General features: G+C 46.4%; 1 protein-coding gene across 4 annotated transcripts in view; it reads right to left on the reverse strand.

Moving 5' to 3' along the window:
• Positions 1-2,696: 2,696 nt before the first annotated feature.
• The window catches only part of LOC143298784 (uncharacterized), a 94,925-nt gene continuing 85,121 nt past the window's right edge, over positions 2,697-12,500 (reverse strand). For all 4 annotated transcript variants that reach the window (XM_076611743.1, XM_076611744.1, XM_076611745.1 and 1 more), the window contains 6 exons: positions 12,420-12,500; positions 10,516-10,747; positions 7,362-7,592; positions 6,589-6,738; positions 5,359-5,604; positions 2,697-3,353 (listed from right to left, as the gene is read on the reverse strand). The exon at positions 12,420-12,500 is cut by the window's right edge and continues 216 nt beyond it. In XM_076611743.1, coding sequence (XP_076467858.1) covers positions 2,703-3,353; positions 5,359-5,604; positions 6,589-6,738; positions 7,362-7,592; positions 10,516-10,747; positions 12,420-12,500 — 1,591 coding nt within the window. In that variant the 3' untranslated portion in view covers positions 2,697-2,702. The remainder of the gene's footprint in view (positions 3,354-5,358; positions 5,605-6,588; positions 6,739-7,361; positions 7,593-10,515; positions 10,748-12,419) is intronic.

A 12,500-nucleotide genomic window follows, 5' to 3' on the forward strand; every position in this document is an offset into this window, starting at 1 on the left:
CTGCGCGAGCAAGAAAGCTTTTTTTTTTTTTGGATCAAATCATACCACTGAAATATTCCTGATGTAATAGTTTGAAGTGCAATCTGATCCTTTCGCTTCGTGCATCTCTACGTGCTCATGTTAGACCTAGGATACAAACTTTACTTTTTTACCACGTGATCTCAGCGCGGTATAGATGTCACGTGGTGTGACGTGAGACGAGACGTGATGTGACATACATGATCGGAAGTTCCTATCACATGCCGCAAAGTGATATGACATGTGCGACACACTAATAATAATATACAAGTGTCATAAGGCAAATTGTGGTGTACGATGTGATATGATATTAATACACAGGATGTGATCCCATTCAGTTTCGCTTGACCTTGTTAGGTATAATCCGACGGTATATATATATATATATATATATATATATATATATATATATATATATATATATATATATATATATATATTCATAATATAGAATAACAAATAAATGAAAACAATATATTTTTATAAGAATAATGAAATTTAAAAAATAATAATAATAATAATAATAACAACAACAACAATATAATAATAATAACAACAATATATATATATATATATATATATATATATATATATATATATATATATATAAGAATAATGAAATTTAAAACAACAACAACAACAACAATAATAATAATAATATAAGAATAATGAAATTTAAAATAATAATAATAATGATAATAATGATGATGATAATAATAATGAAGTTAACGATTCGCAGAGCCAAATCCAGAGCGTTCTTTATTCTGTTCAAATGCACGTGCAGCTCAAATCCAATGCTGAACACAGGTGTGACAAGCGTTTTAAATCAATAGCAGCAACAGCAACAGCAACAGCAACACGACCGAAAATAACAGACCACAATAAGTTTGTTTTTATGAGAATAACCGATTGGTCACTTCAAAGGAGCTTTCCGTGCACAAGCTTATATATCTGACACCTTCGTAAATGAAGACTGTGTTGTGTTCTCTCTCTCTCTCTCTCTCTCTCTCTCTCTCTCTCTCTCTCTCTCTCTCTCGCTCGCTCGCTCGCTCCACCGCCCTGTCTCTCGCACTCTCTATCCCACGTCTCTCTCTCTCTCTCTCGCTCTCTCCCTCCCTCCTTCCCTACCGCCCCCCGTCTCTCTCTCCTGCTCCTCCTCCTCTTCCTCCTCTTCCTCCTCCTCCTCCTCCTTCTTCTTCTTCTTCTTCTTCTTCTTCCACTCCTTACTCCTTCTGCTCTTATTGTTCTTTCTCCTCTTCCTGCGCCACCCCCTCTCCTTCTTTTCCTCTTTTTTTTTTAATCCTTCTGTTTCTCCTCTTCTTCTCTCTCTTTCTTCGTCACTGTTTTCCGTTACATCTCGAAACGTTTGTGACAGCGGGATAATTTTTCTTCTTCTCTTGTTATACATTTACATAGTCCATAGGTTTTTTGTCAAAAACATGAGATATACCACGTGGAAGCAAAAAAAAAAACAAAAAAACAAAAAAACAAAAAAACAACCAAAAACAACGTTATAAACAAACCAAGCAAGCAAAGAACAGCAGCAACAACAACAATGATGATGATGAATAAGATGATGATGATGAAAATTAATAAAGCATTATCATCATCATCATCATCATCATTCACAAATGCGTGCCTGAGTGGATTGAAATTGAAGACAATCACTTCGTCAATATTTTTTTTCTTAATCTTTTGTTCAACTGGAACACTGGTAGCTCAGTTTCTGATCAACGCCCATATATCATTACACCGCATTCGCACACTTTACACCAAAATCGCACACTTTGCACCGGAATCGCACGGTTTCCCTTCAACTCCCATATATCTATACACCGAAAACACAGTTTTTTCGTGCAACTCCCCTATATCTTTGCACCGGAATCGCACAGTTTCTCTGCAAATCCCACATATCTTAAAACCAAAATCGTACAGTTCCGTTCCGTTCAACTATCATGTGGGCTATTTTGATGGCAGAACTGCACGGTTTCCGATCAATTACTTATACCTGAATCACACTGTTTCCTTTCAATTCCCATAGTTATGTCTCTATGCCAGAATCGGACAAATATGCGAATCTCATTGAGCAACATATTCGTGAACGAAGTCTTTCATGACAACAACAACAACAATAATAATAATAATAATAATAATAATAATAATAATAATGATAATAACTATTTGTAGCTGTTATGGAATAGACAGACACCCTAAGGTCCCAAATTGATAACCGGTGGTTAAAATAATTAGTCATGCTGAAGTTCCCTGGCAACCATTATCCTTTCACACATTTCCTTTCCATCTTTTTTTTTTATATTTTATTTTTTTTTTATATTCATTTCCACGTTCTTTTTTTTTTTTTTTTTTGTTCTGGTCCTTACATGTGTCATTAATCTTTGTTCCCCCCCCTCTCTCTCTCTCTTTTTCCACACACACACACACACACACACACACGCACGCACACCGATCCACCCTTCACACAGACAGACAGACAGACAAACACACACACACACCGACCACTACCCACCCACACCGACCACTACCCACCCACTCACCTGCGCACACACACACACACACACACACACACAGCCCCCAGTCCCCGCCCCCCACCCCACCCCCCCGCCCCCGCCTCCCTCGCCCCCTCGCCCCCTCCCCCCTCACATCCCAACCCCCCCTAATCCCAATCACACGTCATAAGTTTTCTCCACGTCCCTCCAGCCCACGTTGTTCTCGCGGTCCACGTAGAACTGGTCCGTGTTGAAGTAGGCGGGCATGAAGGAGTGCTCGGGGTCTGGCAGACTCTCCGACGACCCGTAGATGGACCAGCCGGCTGCCGTGTCCGCCACGCTGAGGTCCACGAACAGGTCCACCAGGTTCTCGTCCTCCTTCTCCGCCTCCGCCTCCCCGTTCTTCTTCTTCTTCTCCTTCCCGTCAGCTCCGTTGCTGTCGTCCGCGTCCGCGTCCGCTTTGATGGTGCTGGCTTTCTTCTTCTTGAAGGCAGCGAGGTCGTTGCTCTTGTCCTTGCCGTCGCCTTTGTCATCTTTCTTGTCCTTCTTGGAGTCCTTGTCGTCCTTCTTGTCGTCCTTCTTGTCTTTGTCCTTGCCCCCTTTGTCGCCGTTGCCACCGCCGCCGCCTTTGTCTTTGTCTTTGTCGCTGCCGTCTTTGGTGTTGGTGGTGGTGGTGGTGGCAGCGGCGTCAGCGTTGTCGTTGTTGTCGTTGTTATCGTTGTCGTTGCTCTCGTCGTTGTCTTCCTCCTCGGGGAGGTCTCTCTCCGTCACCAGGTCCAGGACGGGCCAGTACTGTTTGTAGGTGCTGATGATCTCGTCCACCTGGCCCTGGGGGTCCCAGGGGAACAAAAGGACATGGTGCAGTTGGAGTTGAAGAGCCGTTTGACCATGAGGGGATGGTGGGTGGGTGGATGTGGGGGCGTGGGGTGGGGGCTGGGGGGTGAAATATCATGTGACAACTCCAGTTAAAAAGTCATTTGACCGCGTGGGATTGGGGTTGAGGTTGAAATACAAGGTTCACTTCGAATTGAAGAGCCGTTTGACCATGAGGGGATGGTAGGTGGGCGGGTGGATAGGGGTTGGTGGTGATAGCTCATGGGACAACTCCAGCTTGGCAACGAGACTGCTGACTCCCTGGCAAAGGAAAGCACTACGAAAGAGCAGATGGACAGGTCTACCAACTACTCTGAATCCAGGACCATTATTAAAGCCAAGCTGCAGAACAAGTGGAAGCAGCAGATTCCGTGCCACAACAGAGCAGACCCGTACTACCTGCTGACTCGTCGAGAGCAGGTAGCCATTTTCAGGCTCAGGACAGGCCACAACCACCTGAAACACCACCTATACACGAAACTCCGTATCGGTGACACAGAGCAGTGCCCCTACAGAACAGGCAGCCAGACAACAGAACATCTGCTGCAGTCCTGCCCGCTCCACCAAGCGCTCCGAGAGAAAACCTGGCCCGACCCATTCCCAGCGGCCCGGAAGCTCTACGGAGGACTGGAGGACCTGCAACGTACTGCCACCTTTGTCGAGGAGACGGGGGAATTCATCTGATAAACGACGAACGAGACAACAACAAACGATTTGATCCACAGCGATGGAGTGGGGTGTTAAACGACATGGTACAGTACCAGTTGAAGAGCCATTTGAGGAATGGAGGGGGTGGGAGTTAAAGGAGATGGCTCAATTCCAGTTCAAAAGCCAGTTGACCCAGTGGGATTGATTGGGAGGAGCGGGTGGGGTGAAATGACATGGCACAGTTTCGGTTAAAAAGCCATTTGACCCTGATAGGGTGGGGCTGGGGGGGTGGGGAGGGGGGGACAGAAGGGCATGGAACAGTTCCAGTTAGACAGACATTTGACTACGCGTGATAAGTAAGTGGGATGGGACATAGTGCAATTCGACTTAAATAGCCACTTGGCCCAGAGGGATAGGAGGGTGGGGGTTAAAACACATGGTACAAAATATTCCAGTTAAACAGTCATTTGACCCTAAGGGGTTAAAGTGTTGTTGTTTCTAAAAAAACAAAAAAGCCAACCCTATACCACCTATAATTAATGCTTTGTTTAACGCTGCAGCCGCCACAGCCACAACACTACCACCACCACCAACAACAACAACAACACCGCCACCAGCACTCCCTCCCTCTCCGACACCCCAAAGAACCCCTTCCTCTACACCCCCCCCCCCCCACACACACACACATACACACACACCCACACCCACAAAGGACCCCTCCACACTCACCTTGAAGCTGAAGCTCTTCAGGCTGAGCTTGGCCCCCTTGCTGGACAGCACGTTCTTCACCTCTATCCCCAAATAACCCATTCCTTCATTCCTTTACCCCCCAAAGAACCCCTTCCTCCACAAAGAGCCCCTCCCTCTACCCACAAAGAACCACATCCCTCTACTCCACCCACCTCGAAGCTGAAATTCTTCAGGCTGAGCTTGGCCCCCTTGCTGGACAGCACGTTCTTCACCTCTACCCAAAAAGAAACCCTCCCTCTACCCCCAAAGAGTTCATCCCCTCTACCACACCCCAAAGAACCCCTCCCTCTCCAATACCACCAAGAATCCCTCCCCCTACCCACAAAGAACCCCCTCCCTAACACCCACCTTGAAGCTGAAGCTCTTCAGGCTGAGCTTGGCCCCCTTGCTGGACAGCACGTTCTTCACCTCTACCCACAAAGATCCCATTCCTCTCCCACACCACAAAGAACCCCTTCCTCCACCCCCACAAAGAACCCCTCCCTCTACCTCCAAAGAATCCACCCCTCTACCCCCCGTCCCCCACCTCCCCAAAGAACCCCCCTCCCTCTACCACACGCACCTTGAAGCTGATGCTCTTCAGGCTGAGCTTGGCCCCCTTGCTGGACAGCACGTTCTTCAGCAGCATGGGCACGAAGCCCCCGGCCAGTGTGGCCAGCGTGGTGTTGGTGGAGGACATGGCCATCACGTTGCCGAAGGCCATCACCACGATCATGACGAACATGAGGAAGACGACGATGATCATGAACTTGCCTGTGGCGGCCAGCAGGTTGATGTACACCGGACCGGGGGCACCGTGCACGCGCACCTGCGGTCAGAGAGACAGGAGGAAGGGAAGAAGCTTTTGTCGAGCGACTCACAATACACACAATACAACACACAAACATTATTGTCTACACTTGGTACAGAGATTTTCTTTTTGGCAGCAGCACAGTGATGGCCTGGAGGTAACGCGTCCGTCTAGGAAGCGAGAGAATCTGAGCGCGCTGGTTCGAATCACAACTCAGCCGCCGATATTTTCTCCCCCTCCACTAGACGTTGAGTGGTGGTCTGGACGCTAGTCATTCGGATGAGACGATAAACCGAGGTCCTGTTTGCAGCACGTAAAAGAACCCACGGCAACAAAAGGGTTGTTCCTGGCAAAATTCTGTAGAAAAATCCACTTCGATAGGAAAAACAAATAAAAACCGCACGCAGGAAAAAATACAAAAAAATGGGTGGCGCTGTAGTGTAGCGACGCGCTCTCCCTGGGGAGAGCAGCCCGAATTTCACACAGAGAAATCTGTTGTGACAAAAAGAGAAATACAATACAATACAATACAATGTCTAACATAAGAAGAAACAACAAACAAATAAAATGAATGAAAAAAACCCCGATAAATTAAATGACTCGTGGCAAAGTGGCAAGTTAACTAAGTAGTGACGAGTGATTGGTGACCAGTAACAAGCGGAAAGTGACAAAGTAGCAAGTAACTGGTCAAGCCTTAGAACACACTACGCTAGGTTTGTGTAAACTACACTGGATAATGTGTGTATGTGTGTGTGTGTGTGTGGGGTGGGGGGGGGGTCGCACGAGAATGTGCGAATGTGGAAGAGAAAAAGAGCTGGAGAGAGAGAGAGGAGACAGCTAGCCCGCCAGACACAGACAGACAGACACACACACACACACACACACACACGCCCCCCCTCCAGCCCCCCCCCCCCCCCCCCCCCCCCCCCACCCACACACCCCACACACACCCCTCCACACACACACACACACACACCTTAACAACCCCCTCCCCCTCAATACCTGGCACAGTTTCTGGAAGAAACGCAGAGGGATGCGCGGGGTATCGTGTGAGTCCAGGAAGAGCAACAGCTGACCTACTTTCCAGCGGATCTCGTTCTTCTCGAAGTTCAACTGAGGCTGGATCTCGTCTTCTTCATCCACACACTTCACCTGCAACCAAAGTTTCAGTTTCAATGTTCTCGTCCTTTTGCTCTCGGTTTCAGTTTTCTCGTCTTCTTCATCCACACACTTCACCTGCAAAAAAAAGTTTTGGTTTCACTATCAATGAAGGTGTTAAAGGATGCGGACTGATCCATATACATTACGCATTATCTGCTGCAGTAAAAAAAAAATTTTTTTAAAGGACAAAAAAAGATCAGATGCATATCTTCGCATTAACCCATCATGCTGATCAGGCCTTTGAAAGCTTACCCTTGTTTTTTGAATTTTAAAAAAAATTGATAGAATGTGAAAAAAAGGAGTACTGATCTTGAGCTTCAAAAAAATAAACAAATAGATAAATAAATAATAATGAAGAAATTGAATGCCTCTGCGTGTGTGTGACTCTGTGTGTGTGTGTGTGTGTGTGTGTGTGTGTGTGTGTGTGTGTGTGTGTGTGTGTGTGTGTGTGTGTGTGCACGTGCGTGTGTACACGTGCGTGTCTGTGAACTCAGAGAGAGAGAGAGAAGAAACACACACACACACACACACACACACACACACACACACACACACAGAAAACCCCAGTCCCTCCCTCCCACCCACCACCACCACCACCACCACCCAGCACTAACCTGGAAAGCAGCATTGGCCTGCTGGGAACTGGGCATGGAGGCGATCTTCCGGAGGTCCTCCGTGGTGCGGTCGATCATGTCGTCAATGATGGTTTTGTTGAAGGTGAGGTAGTTGAGGTAGACGTTGTTGTAGCAGTCGTGCATGTAGACGAAGACCAGCAGCACCATGCTGACGTACTTGAGCACGGAGCCCGCGTTGACGATGATGCCCATCATGGTAAAGGCCAGAACCTGAAGGGGACAGGAGTGTGAATGAATGAGTTCAGTTTCAGTTTCAGTAGCTCAAGGAGGCGTCACTGCGTTCGGACAAATCCATATACGCTACACCACATCTGCCAAGCAGATGCCTGACTAGCGGCGTAGCCCAACGCGCTTTGTCAGGCCTTGAGATAAAAAAAAGGTTGATAAATAATAGAAAAGCGGACATAAATAAGTAAATAAATACATACATAGATAAATAAATAAATAAATAATAATTACAATATGAAAAAAGGTAGTAGTAATAATAATAATAATAATAAATAAGTAAACAAATAAGACAAAAATGATGATGAATAAGCAAATAAATGTAAAACATGAAGACACACATTCACACACACACACACACACACGTGCATAACAGATATGCGCCAAACATGAATCTTCTCCTTCTTCTTCTTCGTTCGTTCGTTTATTTATTTATAGTCTGTTCATCTAAGATGATGATATTAGACTGAAAATAAATGATATTATTATTATCATTTGGATTATTATCATTTCTATCATAATGATGATTGTTATTATTAATTAGAAATCGACATTTCTGTATATTCGAATGAAAAGGGGGGGGGCGGTTGAGGTGGAGGGGAGGGGGGTGGGGGTGGGGGAAAGGGGGAGGGGACTAAGAAAGGAAGAGACAGACAGACAGACAGACAGACAGAGAACAGAATGTGGAAAAGATAGAGTACAAAATCTAAAATGGAGAGGGTGATTGTCAGTGATTAGAGAAAGAAAAAAACATAAATATTGGAAGGGTGTGTGTGTGAGGCGGGACGGGGGAAGCGGGATTAGGACAAAAAAAAATATCAATAATCAAATATTGCATGCACTACTTCTGTAGATTATTATTTGAAAAGAGGTTCATGTGGGGACCTACAATAAACAACCAACTGGACTATTTAACACATAGCTAGCTAACTTTAATAAAGAACAGTTCGTGGGCTACAACAACTCCCACGTTCACTCGTATGTACACGAGTGGGCTCTTACATGTATGACCGTTTTTACCCCCCGTCATGTAGGCAGTCATACTCCGTTTTCGGGGGCGGGGTGGGGTGGGGTGCATGCTGGGTATGTTATTGTTTCCATAACCCACCGAACGCTGGCATGGATTACAGGATCTTTAGCGTGCGTATCTGATCTTCTGCTTGCGTGTACACGCGAAGGGGGTTCAGGCACAAGCAGGTCTGCACATATGTTGACCTGGGAGATCGGGAAAATCTCCACCCTTTACCCACCTGGCGCCGTTACCGAGATTCGAACCCGGGACCCTCAGATTGAAAGTGCAATGCTTTAACCACTCGGCTATTGCGCCCGTCGAATGAATGAATGATATGGATACTTATACAGCGCCTATCCTCGGTCGGAGTCCAAGCTCCAAGCGCTTTACAAAGTCGGGATCATTTGCACAACATGCTGCCTACCTAGGTAGAGCCGACTGACGGCTGCCACTGGGCGCTCATTTTTCGTTTCCAGTGTCATACAATCAGATTTCAGGCACACACACATACACACACTCAGACAGACATGTAAAAGTTTACGTGTATGACCGTTCTGTTTATTTACCCCGCCATGTAGGCAGCCATAGTCCGATTTCGGGGGTGTGCATGCTAGGTATGTTCTTGCATCCATTATCTACCGAATGCCTGTGGGTGTGGTAAATGATGTGCATTTAACTTTTTTGTTTGTTTGTTTTTGTTTTTGTTTTTTGTTTGTTTTGGTTGCTGTTTTGGGTTGTTGTTTTTTCTTGATCGATAGATTTTAGATGTCTATCTATGCATACATTATGCAAACATTTTATGTATCTATGTGTTTAGACATATGGAGAAAGAAAGAAAGAAAGAAAGAAAGATAGATAGATAGATAGATAGATAGATAGATAGATAGATAGATAGATAGATAGATAGATAGATAGATAGATTATAAATAGATAGATAGATAGATTAGGGAGGGGAAGGGGGAGTGTGGAGGTGAGGTTACTACTGGAAAAAAAAATGTCTGGTTCAGTCAAACTTTAAAGCTCTTTTAATCCTGGTCTCAAAGCACATCTTTTCCAACAACGCTAATTATGAAGGGGGAGGGGAGGAGGGGAAGTGGGGAAGGAGGGTGTGGGGGGGGAGGACGGACCGAAAGGTTAAGTGCTTTGAGCAGTATATCTAGAAAAAAAATGTGCACTATAGATGCCCATTGCTATATTATCATTTCTATCATCATAGATGAATAGATAATGAGAGAGAAATATATGAATATGTGCACGTGTATATATACATAATATTATATGCACACACACACACACACACACACACACACACACACACACACACAAACACCCCCCCCACACACACACACATACACACACCCCTCCTCCCCCACCCCCGCCCCATACACACACCACACACAAACACACACATCACTCACACCTCCCCCTGTACACACACACACACACACACACACACACACACACACACACACCACTCACAGCTCCCTCCTCCCACCCACACGTACACACACTCTCTCTCACACACACACATACACCACTCACACTCCTCCTCCACACACACACACACACACACACACACACACACACACACACACACACACACACACACACATACATCCCCCACCACACACACACACACACACACACACACACACACACACACACAACACTCACACCTCCCCCCACCCATCCACACATACACACTCTCTCTCTCTCTCACCACTCAATCCCCCCCCCCCAATCCCACCAACCCAGCCACAACGCACAGCCCTCTCCACCCCCACCCCCAACCACCTCACACCCCTAACCACCACCACCCCACCCCTACCACCACCACATCCCCTATACACACACACACACACACACACACACACACACACACACACACACACATACCTCAATAATCAACCCGGCCGACTCGGCGAAGATGAGCGACACGGAGTAGAGGATGCAGAGGCAGAAGAGCGAGCAGGCCACCTGCAGCAGGAACTCCCTCACGGAGGCCAGACCCCGGAAGGAGGAGGAGTCCGGGGAGCAGCACGAGTCCTCCCCCGTCTCCTCGGGCTCCCTGTGCACCGCGCGGTCCACCTGCGAGATGCGCGTGCGCAGCTTGTGGATGCGTTTGTGTCTGCGGAGGTAACAGATGTATATTGTATGACTTTTTTTTTTTTTTTTTTGTTACAGCAGATTTTCCTGTGTTTGAAATTCGGGTAAGCTCTCCTCAGGGTCTGCTCTCCCTACACTGAGAGCGCCACCTTTGTTTGTTTGTTTGTTTGTTTGTTTTCTGGCTGCAATTTTATTTGTTTTTCTATCGAAGTGGATTTTCCCGATAGAATTTTTGCAAGGGACAACCCTTTTGTTACCTTGGGTTCTTTTACGTGCGCTGAGTGCATGCTGCACACGGGACCTCGGTTTATCGTCTTGTCCGAATGATCACTAGCGTCCAGACCACCACTCAAGGATTTGAGGATGGGATTCGAACCAGTGGTGGGTTAAGGGTCTGAAATTTTTCCGATCTCCCATGTCAGCATAAAATTATATGCAGACCTGCTAGTGCCTGAACCCCCTTCGTGTGTATACGCATGCAGAGGATCAAATACGCGCGCTGAAGATCTTATAATCCATGTCAGCATTCAGTGGGTTATGGAAACAAGGACATACCCAGCATACACAACACTGAAAAACTGAGCATGACTGCATTTTTGTAGGGTGGGGTGAATAAACGGTCATACACGTAAAACACACACACACACACACACACACACACACACACACACACACACGCACACACACACACACACGCACACACACACACACACACACACACACACACACACACACACACACACACACTCACTACCGCACCACCCTTTTGCCACCTCCCTTCCCTCACCCCTACCCAGATCAGATCATCTTCCGATTCACGGCGGCTACTCGCTCCCCGTGTTTACTTACAACCCGATCCTTCGGTGATTCTTATTTTTCCTCATTCAGCACCATCTGTCTGGAACAGTTTACCTCACCATCTTCGTCACTTCTCCCTCATTTCAATCTTTTACAACTTGGTTTGGAAACACATCTTTCTGAAAACGCCTATGCATATACCTTTCATCCCTTTTCCAATGACATTCAGGTATAAACCATGCAAACTGTGTGTGTGTGTGTGTGTGTGTGTGTGTGTGTGTGTGTGTGTGTGTGTGTGCGTGTGTGTGTGCGTGCGTGCGTGTGTGCGTGTGTGTGTGTGTGTGTGTGTGTGTGTGTGTGTGCGTGTGTGTGGTCAATGTAACAGGCGTAGTCTTTGAATCTGTTTTAAGCTTTCATGCGTTAAATAATTTTCTTCTTCTTCTTCTTCTTCTTCTTCCTTTTGAAAGTTATTGCCTATGTGCGGATGAGTTTAATGTTGATTGTAAAGCGCTTCGAGCTCCCTGTAAGGGAGGACAGCGCCTAACGAGTATCCATTATTATCATTAATATTACTAGTATTATCATCAGCATCATCATTATTACTATTATTATTATTACTATTACCATTATTATCATTATTGTTATTTTTTTATTATTATCATTACTAGCATCATCATCATTATCATTATTATTATTATTATTATTATTATTATTGTTGTTATCATCATGATGATTATTACTCCCCACCTTCCCGACACCCAACCTTCCCACACCCCCACCCACACACCCTGTCCAGGTCCCCCAGGCCCCCCCGCCCCCCCACGCTCTCCTCCCCCCTCGACCCCCACGACCCCCACACCCCAGACACCTCCTCCCCCTCCCACTGTCTCACTCACTTCCACTTCCGGGCCTCGGCCGCCGCGGGCATGCCGCTGAGGCCGATGAGCTTGCGCGCGTGGAAGGGCACGCGGTGGGAG

Source organism: Babylonia areolata, chromosome 24, assembly GCF_041734735.1.
Source record: "Babylonia areolata isolate BAREFJ2019XMU chromosome 24, ASM4173473v1, whole genome shotgun sequence".
Classification (NCBI taxonomy): domain Eukaryota; kingdom Metazoa; phylum Mollusca; class Gastropoda; order Neogastropoda; family Buccinidae; genus Babylonia; species Babylonia areolata.